At 42.9% G+C, this 23052-nt stretch overlaps 1 protein-coding gene across 1 annotated transcript in view; it reads right to left on the reverse strand.

The window, feature by feature from the left end:
- SNX9 (sorting nexin 9) overlaps positions 1-23052 on the reverse strand; it is a 104806-nt gene that overhangs the window by 14150 nt on the left and 67604 nt on the right. The window contains exons 6-12 of the mRNA XM_059176668.1: positions 22444-22594; positions 18868-18952; positions 17591-17716; positions 17354-17471; positions 8951-9081; positions 4480-4583; positions 2938-3041 (exon numbers count right to left, since the gene is read on the reverse strand). Of these exons, the coding sequence (XP_059032651.1) occupies positions 2938-3041; positions 4480-4583; positions 8951-9081; positions 17354-17471; positions 17591-17716; positions 18868-18952; positions 22444-22594 (819 nt within the window). The remainder of the gene's footprint in view (positions 1-2937; positions 3042-4479; positions 4584-8950; positions 9082-17353; positions 17472-17590; positions 17717-18867; positions 18953-22443; positions 22595-23052) is intronic.

A 23052-nucleotide genomic window follows, 5' to 3' on the forward strand; every position in this document is an offset into this window, starting at 1 on the left:
TTTTCTAACTATATACGTGAGGTTAAAGACATTTGCTATGTGTTTCACCGTACTATGTGCTAGATTTCTCACTTTACAGATAAGGAATCTTAAGAAACTCTATTTTGAAAGAAAGGGGGAAAGAATATATGCTTACCTCAAATCCTAAACCAAGTGCTTCAAACTCCTCTCCTCCCAAAAAGGGAGTAGCCTTAAGCCAACATCCTCTATTTCATAGATTTGACCTGATGGGTTATATGGGACATGAAGCTGACCGGATGTTGTCAGACACAGGGATTTAACTCTTTTTTTTCTTTTCTTTTTTTTTTTAAAGTAGGCTCCATGCTCAACGTGGAACCCAATGCAGGGCTCAAACCCAGGACCCCAAGATCAGGACCTGAGCTGAGACGGAGAGTCAGACACTTAACCCAATGAGCCACCCAGGCATCCCACAGATGGAAAGAAATCGTAGGTCCAGATTTCTGTGAGATCCTTTAAATTCTGATTGTTAAGATTTATACTCAAAATATTTCTAAAAATAGAGCACAACATTCAAAGAATATGCAGATTTCAACGAATAACTACTATTATGGCCTCTTAAGAGCTTACAGCTCAAATTTATTATTTTATAACGAAATCACTGTTTGAGAGAAGCACCACTCCCCTTGTTGTTCATGAGTTGACCCTGTGTGACCACAGGTTGGCGGTGGGTTTTGTTCTCTAGCGTTGCATTTGTGTACATTACTGTTTTGGGCCTAATTAGTGCCGCACCGAGGACATGGCATCGCATTTCTGCGCCATGAGAAAGGAGCCACCGTCCTCGAGCGGGAACAGCTGTCCTGCCCCAGCACGCGGTTCTGCTGTATCAAGGCTTATGGGAATGGCACAGGGTCATGCACTGAGAAACAGGGCCTTTTCTCCCCACAGCAGAGGGCCAGACAGTAAATATTTTGGGCTCTGTGGAGCCGCAGGTTTGTGCTGAAAGTACTCGACTCGGCCGCTGTAACAGGAAAGGAGACACAGCTGGCATGTAGGGAAGCAGGCCAGGCTGGGTTCCACCTTACAGAAACAGGCAGGAGGGCGCATCTGGCTGCCAGGCCACGGTCGACCAACTTCTGGTAAGGCTTAGATTTTATTACTATTAACTGTGCCCTGCTATCTTAGTTCAGCCACAAGTCACCCCACATTCAGCTTCCTGTTCACTGAAATTCTTTTCTGACTTCAAATTTTGTTCTTTTCCCCTTCTTTAGAAGAAAAATATCACCTGTTAAAAAATCTTTACAAAACATAAAATCAAATTCCTTCCTATGCTGAGGATCACGGTTTAATAGTGGGTATGTAGGATTTTCATTATTCAAAGTAGAAGCCATTTTTAAGAGAAAGACAAACAGAACTGAATATAAACAGTATTCTTGTAGGGTGTCTGTGTGGAAGGCCAGAACGTTCTCAGATACAGGTCTCACGGTCGGCCTGCTGGCCTCCCCATAACCAGAGCTCAGTTTCCTCTCTGGGACTCAGATGTCTGTGCTGCTGCTAAGGACGGGTTGGGAGAACAGGGGAGGAAACTCTGCAAAGTCAGTGGCCCTCGAAGACAGTGTGAACGCTACGCAGTGGTGACCCGGTCTCCGGAGCCCGTGGGGCCTCCAAGGTGGGAGTGCAGCTGGCTGGTGTGACCCCCGTGGCTGACAGGGCTGGTTTTCAGTCTACGCTATGTGACATGAGGGGCCGGAGAATGTGGGACATCATGGGCCAGCAGAGTGATGGTCTAGACACAAAGGGAAGGGGGGTGTGGCAGGCTGAGGGTCAGGATAAGAAGTCCTCGAGGGTGGAAAGGCATGGCTGGCGGAACCACCAGGGTTCACACTTTCCTAGTCTTACCCAGCTCATGCTCTCCACAGCCAATAAAACCAGCCTTTCCTAAAAATTAGGTTGTAGTGGTTGCCTGGGTGGCTCAGGAGGTTCAGCGTCTGCCTTCAGAGCAGGTCATGATCCCAGGGTCTTGATCGAGCCTTGCGCCAGGCTCCCTGCTCAGTGGGGAGTCTGCTTCCCCTCTTGCTCTGCCTGCTGCTCCCCCTGCTTGTGCTCGCACTCTGTCAAATAAATAAGTTCTTTAAAAAAAAATTAGGGCCGTAGCCAATCCAGACGGCCCCTGACTTAGCAATTTATAGACTTTATAACGGTGTGCGAGATCAGAACGTGCACTCGCGGGAAATTGTACTTGGAATTCAGAATCTGATTCCTGCCTAGGGCTGCTGATCTGCGGGAGGACCCTCTCTGCAATGCAGGGCCGTGGCAGCCCCACCAGCTGGAGACTGTCCTGCACCCAGACAGCCGTCCTGTGCCCCACTTTCAGTATAGGACATGCTCGACACCGGACTATAAAACAGGCGTTGTGCGAGATGACTTTGCCCACGTGCAGGCTGACTTCCGAGTGTCCCGAACACAATGAAGGGGGCCAGGCTGAGCCCTGGCTTGTGTGAGATCAGGCATACTGAATGCATTTTCGACTTGGGCTGTTTTCCACTTAGGATGGGCTTACTGGGCTGCAGACCCCGCGTAAGCTTGGGAAGAGTCTGTATACAACATCTTACCGAGTAAAGACTATGCAGTACCGTCCTGAGAGTACAAACAACAAACACTCTCAAAACACACAGAAAGATGAATCACCCATATGTTACAAACCCCAACTAACTAGAAACGTTTAAGGCAACATGGTGTTTCATGCGGGTTCTAGAACGGGCTTTGTTGGAGACAATTCTCTGCTGTCTGAGGAGGGCTGATAAGCGAGGTTCACCCCCGGGCTGTGGCTGTGACCTGACTTGCGTTCACCATAGGCGTCTCTGAGAGAAGGCTCCTCAGTGCGGTCAAGGTCACAACACCAGTCAAGGTCACAACACCGAGCCCGGACCATCACATGTGGAGCCCGTAGCCCCGAGCCGGCCCGAGGACGGCACTTACGTCCTGTGCACCGCTTCCAGTGCTCCTGCCCCACGGTCAGCAGCTCCTTCACGCCGTCGTCCATGGCTTTGGTGAATTTACCAACGGCATCGCACTTCTGTTCTCTGTGGGGCAAAAACACAAGAACGTGTGTCCTTCACTCTGCTACCAAATGGTCAAACAGTGTGACGTGTAGGAAGAGAAAAACCAATACAGTCAGGGGAGACTTACACCAAACCTGATATGGGGGGACTTGTTTTCTTGCATTGTAATAATTGCTCTTAAACCAGGCTTGATTCGAATTTTTAAAAAAGAGGTGCCTGGGTGGCTCAGGCGGTTATGCATCTGCCTTCTGCTCAGGTCATGATGCCTGGGTCCTAGGATCGAGCCCCTCATTGGGCTCCCCACTCAGTGGGAGGTCTGCTTCTCCCTCTTCCTCTACCCTTCTCTCCCAGTCACGCTCACACTCTCTAATAAATAAAATCTTAAAAAAAAAAAAAAACCCAGCATATTTTTGAAGAATTACTTAAAAACCTACCATTTAAATTTTAACTGTTCCCCTTCACCCCTCAAATCCCTGTGAATTTAAACTAAATTATTCTAAAGTACACCAAATTTCCAGACTATCTGATTGAGCGGAATTCTATCAGTGGTAGTACTGAGTGGGTCTTCATGTGTTCCAGCAGGTACGTTAGTGAATCGCAGGTAACCTCAATACCAACCAGGTCAGGGACACTGAACATCTTAGTTCTTAGAAGATGTAAAAAGTACTAACCTGAAAAACTCATTCCCAAATCACATTAAATGGAAAAAGAAAAACAAAAACAAAAAGAAACCCCAAACAGATTATAAGAAAGAATGCACAGTGTGAGGTCTTTCCTATTTCAACAATTTTTCCCTTAGATACATATGTGCAGAGGACATTTCAGAAGACTACAGAACCAGGCCAATATATTAACATTATTTTTCTCTCTGCATAGTTGCAAGATGGTATCTGTTTTTCTTTTTTCTTCTCTTCTTATGTTTGGTAACAAGTGGTAATTGTATAAGAAAAAATACTTCTTAAAAAACAAACAAACAAACCCAAGATTTCTTGTTAGCCTTTACAAAGAAAAGGAACTACTTTTCAAAGAAAAATAAATTTTTTTAAAAAAAATTACATAATTAAAAACAACAATTGAAAAATAGCACAAAAAAGCAGGCTGACATTTGCTTCTTTCAAGGTGATGTTCAGAGACTTCTGCTTTGTTCACAATTATGTGGGTGTGCGCTGACTCTGGGCTACTTTTATCGTGCTTTATTAAAAATGACTAGAAACCCTGTTGTCTGCTAGGAAACCACAGACTTCAAGGTAAAAAGGAAGCGGATTTTAATCTGATGCTACAGCTAAAAACACCGTGCTTTCCTGTGCAAGGGAAGTTTTCCCGGTCACCCGACTGCGGGCCCCACGCGTTGCCACAGACACCCCCCCGCACTCCAGCTGCCCTCGGTCACACCTGCGGAAGCCTGCGCGCACAGGAGGGCCCGGGCTGGGAAGAAGGCAAGTAGGACCACAGCGCTCACATTTCTATCAAGTCCAAGTCGGGTGCCTCTGGTTCCATGGTGGAAAATATCATAACTCCCACAAGCTCATCTTTCTCGGCCTTCCTCTTCCCACTTTTCCACTCCTGCAAAGAAGAACATCATAATGTCACAGTGGAGATCAGAGTCAAACCGATCTTCAACTCCCTCAGGCAATCAGCTCACTGACGGACTAGCTCTAATTTTCAGCAGCAGCTCCACGCCACTGTCCTCTGTACCGTGGGACATCTGTACGTCCCAAATGCAATCTCGGTATGCGAACAGTGCCGAGGTGCGAGGGGTCCTGGTGAGCTGAAGTTCCATCACTTTCTTTCCCCGTGCACAGCAATGGAACACAGCAAACACGAGCACCCTTACAAACCCTGAACAAGGGCCTCAAAGTTGCAGGTTAAATGTTTTCTGAAAAAGACAAAAACTTTTTAAAACACAAGATAGGAACCAACAGCATAAGCTATTTAAAAAAAAACAAACTATTTTTGCAAGATACACCTATAAATATATAACTCTATATATACATAGAAAATTGCCCCCAAATAAAATCTTTTTAAAAAAAGGGAGGGTGCCTGGGTGGGTCAGTGGGTTGGGCCTCTGCCTTCGGCTCAGGTCATGATCCCAGGGTCCTGGGATCAAGCCCCGCATCGGGCTCTCTGCTCAGTGGGGAGCCTGCTTCTTCCTCTCTCTCTGCCTGCCTCTCTGCCTACTTGTGATCTCTTCTGTCAAATAAATAAATAAAATCTTAAAAAAAAAAAGTGCCCCAAACACTAGTGCACAGCAACCAATTCTTACAAAGTGAGTATGTGTGTAAACTACCCCAAGGCCAAGAGAAAAATGCGAGCATTCCAGAAGCCCCCCTTGTGTCCCTTCCCAATCACCACCCCTTCCCTCCTGGCCTGAGGCGACCAGTTATCTTCTCTTTAATGCCTCCCAGTTCCTCACGTTCCTTCCAAGTCGCATGATCTAAGTGCGTGTCCCTCATCTGGGTCTGCTGGTTTTTCTGAACAAAGACCACTCTGGAGGTGTTCACGGGTGTCCTGGGCTCAGGCCATGCTTAGGAGTCAGGGCCACAGTGCTGTCAGGGCGCCGTCTCTGGACGCCACCGGGGCACGACACTCCATTCTGGGCACATTCCCCAGTTTATTTATCCATCCTCCTACTGGGACCCCCCCCAGCCTGGGCCCCCCACGTGACGAGCACAGCTGCTATTTGCAGGTCTCCCGGGACACACGTGCACCCATTTGCCAGGTGGGTGGAAAACATTCAACTGTGGCAGGTAATGCCGGCCGCTTTCCCGAACTGGTCTGGCCCACTCGCACGCCCGCCAGCCCTGTGGGAAAGCCGCTAAGCCCGCCAGGAGCTTGGTCTCTCGGTCTTTCTCACGTCCGCCGTCCCAGGGGTCCCGCGGGCCCAGGGGTTCCCACTGGAGGTTTCCCTTGCCTGTGCGTGATGACTGAGGAGGTTAAGCTGTTTCCTACCTTTGTGGATGACCCAGACCCTTTCTTTTACCAAAGCTACCTCACCAAACCTCTTCTTCTTCTGGCTTATCTTATGGATCTGTATGGGTTTTCTTATGTTCCAAAACACCGCCCTTTGTTGGTGATAGAAGTTCAGATCTTTAGCTTGTTTTAGCTTTAGAGTCTTCTTCTGACACACAGCGGTTCTTCATCGGAATGTAGTCTAATTTATCAGCCTCTTCTTTTCCGTGTGACCAGTCATTTCTGTGCCAGATTTCAGAAATCCTTCCCTACCTTAGGGGCATGAAGATATCCCCCCACACCCTGTGCTACCTTCTCACAGCTTTATTATGCTGCCTTTCACATTAGACCTTCAAACCACCTAGAACTGATCTTTTTTTTCAAGTTATACAATGGAAACATTCAAAGACGTTTAAAAGTACAGAGAAAAGTCTAATCCTGCCCAGACTCAGCTGTCATAGGTATCAACATTTTGCTGGTCCTGGGTTTTCTATTTTCCTCCATTCTACCTTTTATTTTCTTCTTGCGGGTTTTTTTTTTTTATTGGAACTTCCAGATTTTACTGGAGGTCCCAGACATCGTATCATTTCACCTGCAAGCACCTTTAATAGATAAGGCCATGTTTTAGCAACAGAACCACGATTCCAGGGTCAACCCTAACAAAATCAACAAGATCGTTATGAGGTAGGGACTGAATTTCACTTTTCCCCAATGATGCCATCCAGCTGACCTGGCACCATGCCCTGGACAGGCTGTCCTATCCCCCTTGTACTTAGTCCCATCTTTGCCATAAATCAAGTGTCCATTCTATTCTGTTGCACCGGTCTGTTAGTCTACCCTCATACCAATACCATGCCTTTACCATTAGTTCAGCTTTGTACTGAGTCTTCGGATCTAGGAAAGCCCTCCTCCCTCCCCCTTCATTCTTTTTCAAGAGTACCTTGGCTATTTTTAGTGCTCTGATTTGTCACACGTGTATAACATCGTTTCTGTTCCTCAATCCATGAAACAGTACTGGCACACTTAGCTAGGTCTTATTTCTCTCAAAATGTTTCATAGTTTTTTATGTAGCGTTTCTTTGTACATTTTCTTATACTTATTCCTAGATACATTTTTATGCTGTGATAGTTTTTTCAGACTTTCATTTCGTTTTCATTTATTGTGGGTATGTAAATATGTAATGTCTTCCATCCAGCTACCTTACTAAACATTTATTTCTAGTAACAGAAAAATTATTATCCATCCATCTATATAAGCTACTTCTGGCCAAAGAGTCACAGTTTTTAGTGATTATCTAGTTTTACACAGTCATTTAGCAGGTGAGGAAACTGTGACCAGGGATTCAGTGCCATGGCCAAGATCACAGAAGGAGTAGAAGCAGAGTCCTGACTCCAAGTTCTTTCATTTTCCTATTCTATCAAATCCACCCAAAATCCCAGTGTCTTGATGTATTATTATTATTTTTTTAAAAAATATTTTTCTTATTTATTTATGAGAGAGAGAGAGATAGGTCAGCAGGAGAAGCAGACGCCCTGCTAGGCAGGGAGCATGATGTGGGATTCGATCCAGGTATGACCTGAGCCGAAGGCATTCGCCCAACCAACTGAGCTACCCAGGCACCCTAGATGTATTATTTTTAATAATAATATTTTGTACAAAACACAACTTTCAGAAGTGCTTTCTGAATCAAATCTTCAGAAAATCAGGACTTTTGTTCAAGGCCATCAACTTGGGAGGGGACTGCATGGAGTTTTTTGTCTACAAAGTAACAAAACAGATTGACAGAACTCTCTTGAAAGAACCCAGTTTCACTACTCTGTGATTACAGGACATACTGTGACTAATAATGACAGCTCACCAGAGAAATCACAGTTATCCTGGGCCCCTTGCAAGGCTAGAGCTATGACTAGACAAGAAAGGACGAAGCACCTCCACGTTTCCCATTCCTGGCCTGGTTACATGCAACCCACTCGAGTGAGCCTGCCGAGTATAGAAATCAGCAGCAACTGGAGATGAGGCCCAATTAGTCATACTATGTTACGTGTGTGCCTACGTCTGTAAACACACACAGAGCCCTTACTACACCTAACACATAAATGTGCTCACATGAACAAGGATAAGGAACTACAAAGCAGTTTAGCAAGTAAATCTGTCTGAAAGTTCCAACAAAGTATATAATATTCTGGTATTTGGTTAAACATGAAACTAATCTCATGACTTTCTTAGGATTGTAATGTATTTTGTATCTGCTACTGGCATCTGAGCTAACTTACACTTTTTTACTCTTTGCATTGTTTTCTAAGATATGTGATATTTGTTATGAGAGAAATACGGAGAAAACATCTCTACAAAATAAAAAGATAGACTATAGAGTAAAAGCTTATTGAGAGAGGAAAAGCTATCTCCAAAGCAGACAATAATGAGATGTCAAACAGCCAATGTTTTCTTGATTCTCAACAAAGAACTCACAGCCATTGGCAGAATGAATATCCATGGGGACAAAGACAGAGCAGCATTATTTACTCTGAATGGGCAACTACAGTTCTGGACAAATGACTTGGTTTTGAGAAGGATGGTCCACTTCTGAGCCTTTTTTTTTCATGACGTTATTATACCGCGAGGTCAAAACAGGATCTGAAGGAATCATTCACTCTATCTCCCTCACTTTATGTGGATAATATCCTGCATAGTTTGGGGCCTCTCCTATTTTTAGAACCATCTAGGGAAAAAATTCCTCACCCTATCATATCTTTTACCTCCTGCCCACTCTGGGCCATTCCCAGTTTATGGAAACCACTTGGGCAAGCATTCTTCCTCATAGCGTGACTAACTTCCCACAGTGAGGACTAAGGTTTCGGTCCCCTCTTATCTTTGGAGGAAATGTGAAATAGCTAACCAACATAGTTTTAACTTTCAGACATAAAATTGATGTGAATGTGACGATTCTGAATATGATCTAAGACTATCATAAGAGGGCTTACCTTTTCATCTCGGAAATTAAGAAACTGCTGGAAAAGCTCGCTTTCTGAGATCACTGGGTGCCGACACATCCTGGTCATCCACGCCTGGAGCCTCTCCATGCGCATTTTGATGAACTCTTCTTCGAAGCGACCTGGAAGGGGCACAGCAAGAGTGACTCGGAGCACGCTGTAAAGCAAATTACTGTCACACAAAGGAAAAGCCATTTGTATCTACTGGGTACTTGGTAGAAAGTAATGTAGTAACAGGTAAAGACCATGGCAATTTTTCACTAACTTAAAAACAAGCTGTAACACAGCGAATGCTCAGAGAGACATGGGAAAGGTATGACAGGCATTTTAGTTTTTAAGAAGGAGATTCTGATTAAAAAATTAAGAAACTTTTTAATTGTGACAAGAAAAATCACAGCCACAAAGTGCGATTTTCTTCAAGGATCCATTAAGTACTCAAACTCAAAAGCAAATCTTATCTAGGTATGAAAAGCTTTGTCTGATGAATGAAGAGTATCTCAGTTCTGTGTGACCACATGAAGCTCTATAGGCAGGAAAGGGGGTGAGGAAACGAAATTTAATAGGTAATTATTACAAAGGGCATAAAATTTCTGTATTTATAAAAATATGTCCCAACACAATATAATTTCAGATACACAAGCTTAAATTTAGTATTTATGAAAAGTAACTCAGGACTGTAGCTCTTTATTCTGTTTGGTTTTTAAAAATTACTTAAGCCAAAACCAGAAAAAGACATTTTTCATGAATGCAGTAGTGCAAGCTATCATCTACCATCTCAGAACTTATGACCATTCTAAAACATAGCTTAATGAGAGATATTTCTGTTTTAAGAGCAGAAAGTCAGCTTAACAAGCCTGACACAGCAGTCATTGTGTGAACACTGAACATATTTATAAGCCTTCCAAACAAAAGCACTATTAGGTAAAAGGCTAGCTACAGTCGAGTGAGGCAATCAGCTATCCCCATCCCCCTAAAACAATTCTAAAGCTGGACAGAACCCACCAAAAGTTAAGTGTTCTGGAAATCAACCAAAGGCCAACAGCCATCTGAGAAGTGTTTATATTTGCAAATCTGCTGAACTTTACGCAAGAAGCGTGGAAATCCGTGGCACTCTGAAGTGGGGCGGCTACTATCTCCCTCCGGCTGTCCCTGGGGCTCCCACCCTCTCCTCGGTGGACAAGGAAGGTCTGCCAGTCAAGGCAGGCCGTGAAGGTTATGGCAGGTCCCCCGGTGAGGTGAGAGGTTGGCCTGACGTGGAGTGGGGGGACATGCCCGTGCTCGGTAGTGGTGGCAGGGACAATCCAGAGGCCGGTGAACGGAAGGGGCCAGTGACTCCACTAGCCAAGGTTGCACAACTGGGCCAACCATATTCCAGGCTGAGGCTGTGTGCAGAAACAGTGGAGGCCAGATGGGATCCAAGCCAGCCACACACTCCTGGCCAACTCTGAGGTTGCACACACTTGTAAAGGAGACACAAGAAGGCCCACAAAAAAGTGAAAGCCAGGACAGCCAACTTGAAAATTATCTGAGCTCTGAATGCAGTCTCCTCCCCACACGGAGATCCATCAGCAGAGGACAGAAGTCTTAGTGGCTTGAGGCAGGCTTACCACTAATCTACACAGACACAAGGGTGAACCCCAGGAAGCCAAACTTAACAGAAAAAAAAAAAAAAAAACCCCACAAAGATCATTGAACTTCAGGGAAGAGAGATTTCAGAGACTTGGCCTGAGCAAGTTACTTACCAAATAAACCAATAAACATAAATTAGAAACAGCAACTTTTAGAGACGAAAAATCAGAATCGAGAACTGCTAAAATATATTCTTTGAACTGTTCCGTTTTCAACAAAATATTAAGAGATATGCAAAGAACCAGCAAGGCATGACCCATACTGTCAAAAATGTAGTCAACAGAAACTGTCTCTAAATGCCTCTGGATGTTAAATTTAGCAGACAAAGCAGCTTCTAGAAATACACTCAAAGAACTAAAGGAAGTCATGTTAAAAAATGTGAAGAGGGGGCGCCTGGGTGGCTCAGTGGGTTAAAGCCTCTGCCTTCAGCTCAGTTCATGATCTCAGGATCCTGGGATCGAGCCCTGCATCGGGCTTTCTGCTCAAGCAAGGAGCCTTTAAAAAAAAAAAAAATGCAAAGAGACATATGACATAAAATCACAACAAAGATTCTTAGGAAAAAGAACTTATAAAAAATTAAAATGAAAAGTTGGGGAGTTGAAAATATAATAACTGAAATTAAGAAATCACTCTAGGGCTCAAATGCAGATTTAAGATGACAGAAGAAAGAATGTGGGAACCTGCAGATCATTGGAAGTTACCTAGTCTGAAGAACAGAGAGGAAACAAAAACAAAAACAAAAAAGGAAGCACAATGAACAGGCCTCAGAAAACATAAAGCAGGGCACCTGGGTGGCTCAGTGGGTTAAGCTTCTGCCTTCTGCTCAGGTCATGATCTCACAGTCTTGGGATCAAGTCCTGCATTGGGCTCTATGCTCAGCAGGGAGCCTACTTCCTCCTCTGTCTCTGCCTACTTGTGATCTCTGTCTGTCAAATAAATAAATAAAATTAAAAAAAAAAAAAGAAGAAAACATAAAGCACACCAAGGAACTGGTAATGGAAATCCCCAAAGGAGAAGTGAGAAATAAGAAGAAAAAAATATCTTAAGAAGTAACAGGGGAAAGTTTCCTAAATTTGATGGAAAACTTTAACTGTACTTCTAAGACGCTCAACAAACCTGGATAGGATGAATATGAAGATAACCACACAAAGATACAGCAGAATCAAACTGCTGAAAGGCAGAAACAAAATCTTGGCAGAAACGAATAAAAAATGCCTCATGATGTATGGTGTGTGTGTGCGTGTGTGTGTGGTCAGCAGAAATCTGTCAGTAGTCATCTGACTGACACCATGGGGGTCAGAAGCAAGGGAAAGATAAATTCATCATGCTGAAAGGAAAACTGTCAGCCATGAATTCTACAACCAGTACACCTACCCTTCCGAAATAAAGGCAAAACAAAGACATCCCCAGATAAACAAAGATGTGAGAATTAACTCATAGCAGACCTGTGTTAAAGAAATATTACAGGAAGTCCTTCAGGCTAAAAAAATACTACTTCAGGCTAAAAGGAAATTACCCAAATTCAACAGAGAGAAATGAAGAGCACCAGAAATACATCAATTAACATAAAAGATGAATTTTTTTTCTAATTTCTTCTCTTAACTTCTTTAAAAGACATAAGGCTATAGAAAGCAGAAATTATTATACCATATTGTTCAATTTATAATATATTGTTATAAAATATGCAATGGTAAGAGCATAAAAAGAGAGGAAAACAGAGCTATACTGGAGAGAAGTTTCTAGGAATTCTACTAGATTGAATATGAAGTGCATTTTGACATTCCAGAAAGATGCGTATTGCATCCACTGAGGCAACCACTAAGAAAATAATTTTGAAAATTTAGTAGAAAAATTAGAGGAATTAAAACAGCACAACAGAAAATATTTAACACAAAATAAAGGCAGTAAAGAAGACCAGAGGAATACATAAGACACACAGAAAATATCAAAATGGCAAATGTAAGTCTAAATGGGTCAATAATCATTAAATATGAATGGCCCAAAAACTCTTATCAAAATGTAGAGGTTGCCAAACTTGCGAAAAAAGCAAGCTCCAACAATGTCGTTAATAAGAGACACAGACTCAAAGACACTAACAGACTGAAAGTGAAAGATGGGAAAAGATACTTGCACACAGTAACCGTAACAGAACCAGAGTGACTATATTAATAAATACCAGACAAAACAGATTTTAAGACAGGAAATTTTACTAGAGACAAAAGGATGCATTTCATAATTACAGAAGAGTTACTACATCAGGAAGATCATAACAGTCACAAACTGTATGTACACCCATCAAATAGAGATATACAGATATCTACAAATTGACTCAAATTTATATGGAAAGGCAGATGAAAAAACAGTCCAAAATTATTTTGAAAAAGAACCAAGCTAGAGCATTTACACTACCTGATTTAAAGATTTACTAATCAAGACAGTGTGGTATTGGCATAAGGATGGATACATAAATCAGTAAAACAGAATACAGTCCAGAAATAAAACCACACAAATGTTCAATTGATTTTTGACAAAATGCAAAGGAAATTCAACAGAGAGCATACTCTCTCCAACAGATAGTGCTAGAACTACTGGATACCCCAATGCGTGACATAAACCTCTGCCTTATGATACTTCACATCTTACACACTCACTCACTCAAAACGTATCCAAAACTACAGAACTCTCTGGAGAAAATATCACCAGGAACTTGGGTTAGGCAAAGAGGTTTACATCATGATACCTGAAACACAATCCATAAAAGAAACAACTGGTACTTTGAACTTCATTCAAATAAAAAGCTTTTGTTATGCAAAAGACACTGTTGTGAGAAAGACAAGACCAGACAAATTATTTGCAAATCACATTACATGACAGAGGAGTTGTTTCCAGAATATAAAGATTTCTCAAAATTCAGTAATAAGAAAACAACCTAAAGAGAAATGGGCAAAAGATTTAAACAGATACTTCACCAGAGAAATATGGAAGGGAAAGGATACTCATGAAAAATACTCATGAAAAGATGTTCAGCACGGTTAGTTACAAGAGAAAGGCAAATTAAAACAATGATGTCTAATAGACTTGTTAGAAAAGAGAAAAACTGACACTATCAAAAAGTACAAGTTAGGATGTGGAGCCCCCAAAACCCTCACTCACTGCTGGTGGGGGTTCCAAAATGGTAGAGCCACTCTGGAAGACAGTCTGGCAATTTCTTAAACATGAAACATATACTTGCCAAATGACCCTGTCATTCTACCCTTAGGTATTCACCCAAGAGAAGTGGTAACTTATGTTCATACAAAAACTTGTATGTAAGTGCTTCCAGCAGCTTTGTTTATAAAAGCCCCAAACTGGAAACCCAAGTGTCTTCCAGTGAGTGAATGGATAAACAGATACACACAAGATGCGTGAACCTCAAAGGCATGATTGCCAACTGAAAGAAGCCACCACCAGAACACTACATACAAGATGCTGCCATTTTCCTTTTTTTTTTTTTTTTTTTCCGGAACCAGGGTCTAGTTTCATCGATATGGTCTTTTTTTTTTTTTTTTTTAAAGTTTCTATTTCATTTATTTTTGCTCTGTATTATTTTCTTTTTTCTACTGGTTTTGGCCTTTGTTCTTTTCTAACTCATTAGGTGTACGGTTAGGTTGTTTGAGATTTTTTCTGGCTTCCTGAGATAGGTCTATATGCTTGGATTTATAATAATACTCTGGAAAAGGCAAATTACAGAGACGAAAAGCACATCACAAGTTAGATCTAGGGGGAGGGGCTGAATATAAAGGGGCAGCTCGAGGGAATTGGGGGCAGTGATGGCTGCATATAGTGATGTGTGTTATATAGTGCATATAGTGCATATAGTGCATATAGTGGTAGTTGTCAAAACTCAACACTATACACCAAAAGGAATGCATTTACTCTATAGAAGTTTACAGATTTTTAAATTTGGTCTTTCCTTTAGAAATTACAAGTACAAGTAAGCACAGATTTCTTTTAGAGAGAAGAGCACTACAGATCCACACAGCAAAAACTCATTACTTAAAAGGTATCACATGAACAACATGCTGAGTCTGGTCACTCCTATATACTCAAACACTTCAATTTCTGCACTTCCTAGGGAGAGAGATCAAGTGCTACAGAAGATTAAAACTATCAAGAAGCAAAGTTTCGCCCCCTCGGAAAGAAGACAACCCTCCTCCTGGGCAGAGAAGACCCAGTAAGTTAGCACGAACCTGGGTCACATTCAATTCTCCAATCAGAAGAAAGTGAAGAGTTTATAACCTACTCATCAACTGAAATTAACTAATTCATTGATGATGCTCAGTATTCCTGAAAAATTTTCTGACATTGTTGGTTTGCTTCCAAACTCTGATTTCAGATAGTTATTTTGTGCTCGTTAGGATTTTCCTATCAGGTTCCAGAGAACTAGAAAGAAGGTCGGGAGAAGAGAGGGATTTCTGATTCCCCATTTCCAACTCATTTTAGGTTTTCACCAAATCTGTGTGTATACCAGATTTGCACCCAGGAATAAAACCAGATTCATTCAATATGATTTCACAAAGAATAAAATCTATCAACAAATAAAAAACACCAGCTGGGAGTTTCTCATGGATTGATTATCCAGTCCACAGAAATACCATGACATCATCTACTTGGTGTTCCTTTCTCTTTTCTCCAGGATGTGAGTGAGAGGCGAGTTTATATAATAACGATCTTGTGGGGACCACAGGCAGGAGGCAAACGAGAGAAGGGAGAAATAAAGTAGCTTCTGTGCTTTTCGGTTTCCTCGGCACATATCCCAGTCAGTGAATCAAAGCTCAACTTTCTTCAGACCGAGAGACTGTTGCTTCCTCGCTTTTCTGTGACACCCCCCTGGCTTCAGGCCTGCACTTGAAAAAAAGAAAAAAACCCAAACCTTCGTATGGGGGGAGAACTGTGACTCTACAATGTTTTAAAATAGCACTGAGTTATCTTGATCGAGAATAAACAACGCATTAAAGCCTAAAAGACAGAAGAAATCCCTACAACCCTCAAGCAGCTCATTAGTCTGTTTATCTGGACACCACGAAGCACGTATTGCGCTCATCAAGCTGATAGAGGAGAATGTACAATTCAGGAAAACGGACTGAAATTTGAAAAGAAGGAGAAAGGCAGGACTGAAGTCTTCATGGAAATCAACTTTAATTTGCCAAAGGAAAGCTGTGATGTCGAACAGTAAGGAGGGACAGTGAGTATGGGAACCAGGGGGGCGGGGAACGGTGAGCTCCTGGGGTAGAAGGAAGCAGCGACCCATCTATGTCACCCCGGCTGCCCTGGCTCCGTGAGGGACACGGGGAGCCACCCCAGGTGACGGCCAGGCTGTGTCAGCCACTGGGCAAGGCACCCCGACTCGGTTCTGCAGAGTTTGGAATTTTTGGCAAGTTTTCCAGAAAAAAAAAAACAAAACAACAAAACGCCACAACCAAAACAACTTCTGTAAAAACAAAACTTCAAAAAATTTCAGAGAAACCTAAACATACACCAAAGTAAAGCACAAAGTAAAGTTTTAAGGAGACTGGCGTTCTTATCCTCAGGGAACTTGTTCAAGCTCTGGCATCAGATTCCAGGTCCTGTTTGTGCAGTGTGGAGCAGAGCCTGCCGACCGGCTCGGCTGTGAGATGTGCACCAGCTGTGCATAGGGGATATCCGTCCCCATGACCCTGGAAGCGTCTAGAGCTGGCTCGGCCATCGGCTGCTGGACTTGCTCTCCAACGACCACCTCAGCCCCCACTGAGTGAGGACTCAGCCCCCTCTGTCCTCCCTGACCCCCAGGAAAGAAGCCTTCCTTCACGGACTCCACACGTCCCCACTCTGTGCTTGGGTCAGCCCAGCGAGGTCGCTCTTCCTTCGAGACCCCTCCAGCGCGGACCTTTTAGGCCTTGACTCTCTATACCTATTAGTTTCATTTAGCTGCAAATCTTCTAGCCCCATATTAAAACTCTTCCTCATCTCCAGTAAAGCTCAGCTTCTTTCCATATTAATTCCAAGACAAACATACTGAGCCCTGAGTACTGATATTCCAGGTGTTATACAAAGGCTGGAGGTTAAAAAAACAAACAAACAAACAAACAAACAAACCCACGATACTTCTCAAAGCAGACAGGAACAAATACTCTGTGTTTACAGGGGCTGTGAATTATCTACCAGATGATCATGTGAGGCAGGGGGAGCAAGGGACACAGGACACTTTCATAAGAAAAGGGACGGAGTCATAATCAATGAGAAACAAAAACACTTAGATACTAATAGTTGCCAAAACACTTGAGTGGAAAACCTGGCAACTTCTTACGTTAATGCCTGGAGGCTCTGTGGCTCTTGCACCTGACGCCTCCCTACTTCCAATGAGAGCAACACGGCCAGACCGCACAGCATCATTTGGCTCAGATATTTTTACTTCCTTTTCAGGCTATTTGGATCATCTATTTTCCCAGGTGTTATTTTTCATATTTAAAGAATTCACATATTTCTTTCACAGGACATCGTGTAGCAAGGATGACACAATGACTTCGCTAGAACTTAAGATATGTATACAAGAACTCTGACAGAAAATTTTATGAAACATTCCTATTAGGTGTATATACTATACACAGTATATACGGATGTACAGTATTTTCCAAACTCGCAAGTCTTATTCTTCCAGAAGATGAAAATTCATTACTGATTTACATTAGGACAGATGCTCTACCCACTGTCTCGTTACTTGTCATCCTGAGCGTCGCGCGCACTCACCTGTGACTTGCTTATCTGGAAGAGACGGGATAGGAATGGCTGACCCAAACTTAACCAGGAGACGTTCATATAACCAGTCAAAGTGCTTATACCTGTGGTTTACAGATCGATTAGTGTTCTATAATACAAGGGAAAGAGAAGAAAACGTTACCAATGCCAACTACAGAAAATGAAGAAAAAGCACATTTTTGCTAGGAATGCAAGCATGAGTCTGTTTTTGAAAACTCAGATACTCACAGTAGGTGTTAACTGATATTCAATGTAGCTTTTCAGACCGTACATTTTGGAGCCTTTCCTGGGATCTGCTACTACACAGTCAAACGTAGAGGTAGGATAGACCCACATTGGGCCATAATCTCCAACCTACAAAAACGTTTCAGGGAGAGTTAATTTTGTTATATGGAAAAATAATATGTTTGATATAAATCATCAAATGATTCTTGTTAGGACTCCAAGTCCTTTGGACGGTCTTTCTTGCTCTTTGAAAAATTCTATGAATGCTCTCTGTTCCTGATAATGTTATATTTAGAGAAATACTTGCTAGCTCTCCATGTGGACATCCCAGGCCATGGAGAAGAGAGCTCTGTTTCCCTCTCCTCCATGGTATTGCAGGACAGAACACAATTTCCCCCTCTCCTGTCCAGTTGTCTAGTTATATGTGATGAAGGGCTAGTTTAAAAAAAAATTCCCATCTTTTCAAAGATGTAGGAACAAGTAATAATAAAAAAAAATCCAGTGTGATTTTTGCATTTTATCAAATTTCCCAGGACCTAGAGGTTATAGAGTAAGACCAGATGTTTCCTCCTCCTTGTTTGGGCCTGTGGTGATTACACTCAACCCCGCCCCCAACCTAGAGTTACAGGGGTAAGTCGTTAGGGTCCAAAGACAGCCAGAGTTCTCTTCTCCAGGCTTCATCTGGAAATACAGCACTAGATAATGCTTAGAAAGAAAATCTATCGGCAATCAACATTTGGGTGAACCCAGAGAGCTTGTGTCATAGTATGTAATAATCAAGTTATTCTAAGAGAGAGATTCTTTACGGTGTCACTAACTCCTAGCCTTTATTTGCTCGCTCCTTCTGTGACCTGACAGCTGGTTTACTGGAGGAAAAGACTAATTATTACCAGTGGGAAGGGCATCTTATTTGGATAATATACACATACTTTGCCACATACTTTGAATTGGGTTTACTAAATACACAGAGTTGGTAGGAAGACAGCCTGTAAAAGATAACATCAAGACGCTTCAGAGAAGAAAAATTATGAAAAGACTACATACTACAGATGTGGTTAGTTCAATTACTAGTAGTCTTAGAGATAGAAATTTTAAAATATCTACATACAATGACAGGCATCCCTTGGTGCTAATTATCTTTAGTACTCTTACAACACGAATACGTATCATCAAATGTGTTACCAAAACCCTCCAGAAGACTAATAACCCTCTCAGCTTTAAGGCAGTATAAAAGAGCTTAATTGGAAACGAAGCAAGGAAACAAAAACGAGCAAACTTACAATGATGGGAATTTTCTCTTTGGGTTTTGCTAGCTGCTTGGCCAACAAATACTGTTCCATTCCAGGTTTCGCAAATCCAGGAAATCTGGTCATGAAGATAAATGCCCGTGAGAGTCCGTCTTTCCTTTTAGAATTCTAGGACTCTCGTCCACCTTTACTTAATGCAACAGTTTTAACCTTGTTCTGCCTCTCAGATGCACCAGGACTAGGAAAATGGTAAATGAAACCCAAGGTAATCAGATTGTTCGATGGCCAATTAGTCATTTAATTAAGCTTTATCTGGTAAGAGGACAGTCTGGCTCCAGAAGGTGTGATGTTTATGGATGCTGTTTGCTTAACTGGATCAGAAACACTCTATCGCCCCAAGAAGCGTAAAGGGCGGCCTAGAAAACTGTCCCCTGGGGCATGGGAGGAAAAGCATCCAGCACGGCCGTTAGAACACACGGAGCAGTGGCCACACGCCAGCATTTCTAGATCCAAATTAAAGCCACTTTCCAGCATACTCGCTCCAGGATGCCACAATTATCCCAGAGAAACCGTCACTATTCATAAGCACTTGTGCCATTTTCTTTTCGACTTGTCTCAGAACTGGTTTATGAGACACAAAAGGAAACCAGTCTCCCCCTTAGTAAAGAGACCCCCAAACATTCTAAAACTGGAGAAAAGCTGGGATAAACACACAGCCATCCAAAGCACTACTTCTAAAGAGGACAAGATTAATTTGGGTTTTAGTTTTTTTTTTTTTTTTTTTTTTTAATAAACAGGAAAAAAAGACCCCCAGGAAGCAAAATCCCTACAACAGAAAAAGAAGCATCATTTCTACAAAAAACCGGCGACACTACTTCTTTTTCCTTCGTATCCCAAATTAAAGGCTGATGTGATGGCTTCAGGGGCCTGCCTTTTCCTTCACCCTCACACGACTTACCTCTACCCTCTTTTCCCTAGACAGTGTTTAGACCGAGCTCATACACGAGAGAACAAAGAGGGGTCTCAGAGCTGAACAGTCCTGGCTTTGAGTTCCAACTGCCACAATTAATAGCTACGTGGCCTTTAGAGCTCCAGCCTCCTCATGGGAGGAATGGGACGAATATGACCCGCCTTTTAAGAGGATAAGGGAATTAAACAAACGAGGGAATTAAATGAAGGTGTTATATAAAGAACCTAGTATATGTATTCCTAAATTAAAATAATCTCTAGTTATGCCATCATCTCTTTGAAAGTATTCCTAATAGCCTCACGTACAGCTCTGGGCTTCCTCAACATTCTGAGCACACTTCGGCTCTACAATTTATCGTGCGTAATCACCATAAGCCATTTGCACAGTACAGCAGACTGGAAGCACTTTAGAGAAAGTATCTGTATTTCCCGGACCTAGAGGAGTTATGGGAATACATGAAATGCTTGATGGACTAATCTGGAAGAGTTTTATTAAAGAGCCTATACTTCTGCTAGAAAGCACTGAGGGGACAATGTGGGGATTTCACAGAGTGGCCATTCCCCAGCTAGACTGCAAACTTCTGAGTGCAGAGGTCCCATTCCACACTTCCTTCCGTATTCTCAGGGGTCGCAGCAAACCTCTAGGACCAACTCATTTAATAGTTACTGAACTGCAGTGCAATTTATTAATTCTTTCAGTATTATCAAGACGGATTCTTATAATGCTCGAGTACACTTCAATTTCTAATCTCCTCTAGTGTAAGGTTTATGCTCCATGACTGGACTACGGCTGTCATGTAAAATGGATCAACTGCTAAAAAATGTTAGTACTTAAAAAAAATTTTTACGACTGCTACAAGTGAGTTATTTGTGTATTAGTCTAGTCAAATAATAATAATAATAATAATTAATAATAAAGAATGAACCATAGGATTTTAAACAGCTCTCAGCACCAGAAAGAGAGAGAGAGAGGGATGCCTTAAGAGGTTCTGGATCGATTTAGGATTCCTCTGATTTCATTTGATCCTGAACTGAAATTTTCGATTAGAGAGAGTTTTGAATTAAAGCCAGCCCCTTTCACTCAGAGATGCAGAAACTGAGGCTCAAACGGGTCACTCACTTCCCCACAAAGATACAGCAGAAGACAGCATTAGAGTGTAGGGCATGGGGAGGCAAGGGAGAGCAGGGGCAGGGGTCTGGCAAGAGCCAGAGCCCCCCTAAGGAGCCAGGAAGGCGAGGCCACGCACACCATTCAGAGTCTGTGCTTCCTCGTTTTCAAAATGGGGCTGAGAGACACTTTCCAGGACAATGGGTTTCACTGCAGACCACACTGAGAACTTCACCTTCCACTGTAAGAAACAGGATAGAGTCAGTATGAGTGACTATTTTATTATGCATGCAACTGAGCATGAAAATACCTAATGGAAGGAAGTGGATACAGAAGGAGGAAGAACGTGTAGCTAAAAGGCAGCTCATTTAATCATCTGATGCTACGTAAACCTACTGAGGGGAACTGGAGGGACTCAAACTTCCGTGTGCAGCTCTAGACCCAGACCTTGACAGCCAGGTACACAGCACTCTGTTTACAACTGCTCCTAGACACAGATTAACAGTCCTTCCTGCTTTGAATCATGGACTTGGAACACGGACAAATAGTGGTAGTGATTTTAGAAAAACTCTATTAAGCACGCTGCTGGAAGAAGGGAATTTGAGAATTTCTAGGAACGTCATACAGCGTGTCTCCTCTGAGCTACACCATGTGAACTACCCACTCATGTGGGACTGCCCCTGGGGAATCCCACGGTCCTCTGTCCACACTCACCCCTTCCCACACGCATCCCTGTCAGGTACTGTGCCTCCAAGTACTGCCCAAACTCTTCTTGTTTTAAATCGTAGAGGAATCGAAGTGAAAACAAAGTCTTACAACACACTAGGCATAGTAGCTGAGACATGGCGGGATGGACGGGGATCCTGACTAGATCGCTTCCCGCCTGTGCAAGCCCTGACACTTACTTAACCTCTCTGGGCTTCAGTTCCTCCCACAGTGAACACAGAGGACCACAGAGGGGTATGAGGGTCACATGACAGCACACAGAAGCCACTCTGCACAACGTCTGGCCCACAGTAAGTGAGCAACCAACAGGAAGACATTGAAAGGAGAGTTGTTGTTATTACTTTTTTTTTTTTTTAGCTTTTCTGTGATGTCAGTAATGAGACCTCAATGTGCCAGAGAGTTGACAAAGGTAAAAGCAGTATTTGGCAGATCATTAAACAACAAATTCTTCACTTTCAAATGAAAAAAATATTTCTTTCAATCAGCTCTTAGAGCAAAGAGCCAAACAGAAACAATCAAACGACACCCCAAACTTCACAGATTCCTGAAAAGAGGCAAGCCTCCTTGGATCTCCCGTCTGTTTCTGCGTGTTCATGTTCCCCCACACCCTGTATTTTTAATTTTATTTTACTTTTTAAGATTTTATTTATTTACTTGAGAGAGTGAGCGAGGAAGAGTACACGAGCAGGGGCAGAGGGGAAATGGGTGAGACTCGATCCCAGGACCCTGAGATCATGACCTGAGCCAGAGCCAGACGCCTAACCAACTGAGGCGCCTCGGCAGCCCCATCTGCCCCCCAAACCTACTTGTTGAGTGGCAGCTTCATGGAGGAGGAGCCGGCTCGGCTGTTGCCCCGCTGAGCGCCCCCTGCTTCTGCTGCCTCTGAGTCCTTGAAGTAGGGAGCGGCGGACTTGGGGTCGTCCCAGTCTTCGTCCCACTCGTCATCGTCACCGGTGGCTGGAGGCGGGCACAGAAGATCACCAGTGAAGAAACACAAAAGGAAAACGGAACCACTCATTTTCTGCTAAGACTACTGACTGCATCAGCCAATGAAAGCACGAAGGAGAGAAGGTGTAGCACAGGCTTAGAACGCAGATGCGGCGCGCTGGCTCTCCGGTCAGCGCCGGGCTGCAGTCAGAAAGTCTGCCTTTCCATGCAGAAGACACATTAGATAATGAGGCTGTCAGGGTAACCAAAACCAGGGAAGCACAGGCTAGCGGCGGCTCCCAGGAGGATACACAAGCCAAGGCCTGCGCACAGGTAACTCTCAGTGTAAAGCTGTAAATAAGCAGATCAAATAGCCATGAATATCACGAGTACTGGAGAGGAAGGATGGAGGGCAGATAATACATTTTTGATGGGGATTTCTTTTAATTTAATTTAATTTATTTAATAGAGCACATGTGCACAAGCAG

Source organism: Mustela lutreola, chromosome 6 (assembly GCF_030435805.1).
Source record: "Mustela lutreola isolate mMusLut2 chromosome 6, mMusLut2.pri, whole genome shotgun sequence".
Taxonomy (NCBI): domain Eukaryota; kingdom Metazoa; phylum Chordata; class Mammalia; order Carnivora; family Mustelidae; genus Mustela; species Mustela lutreola.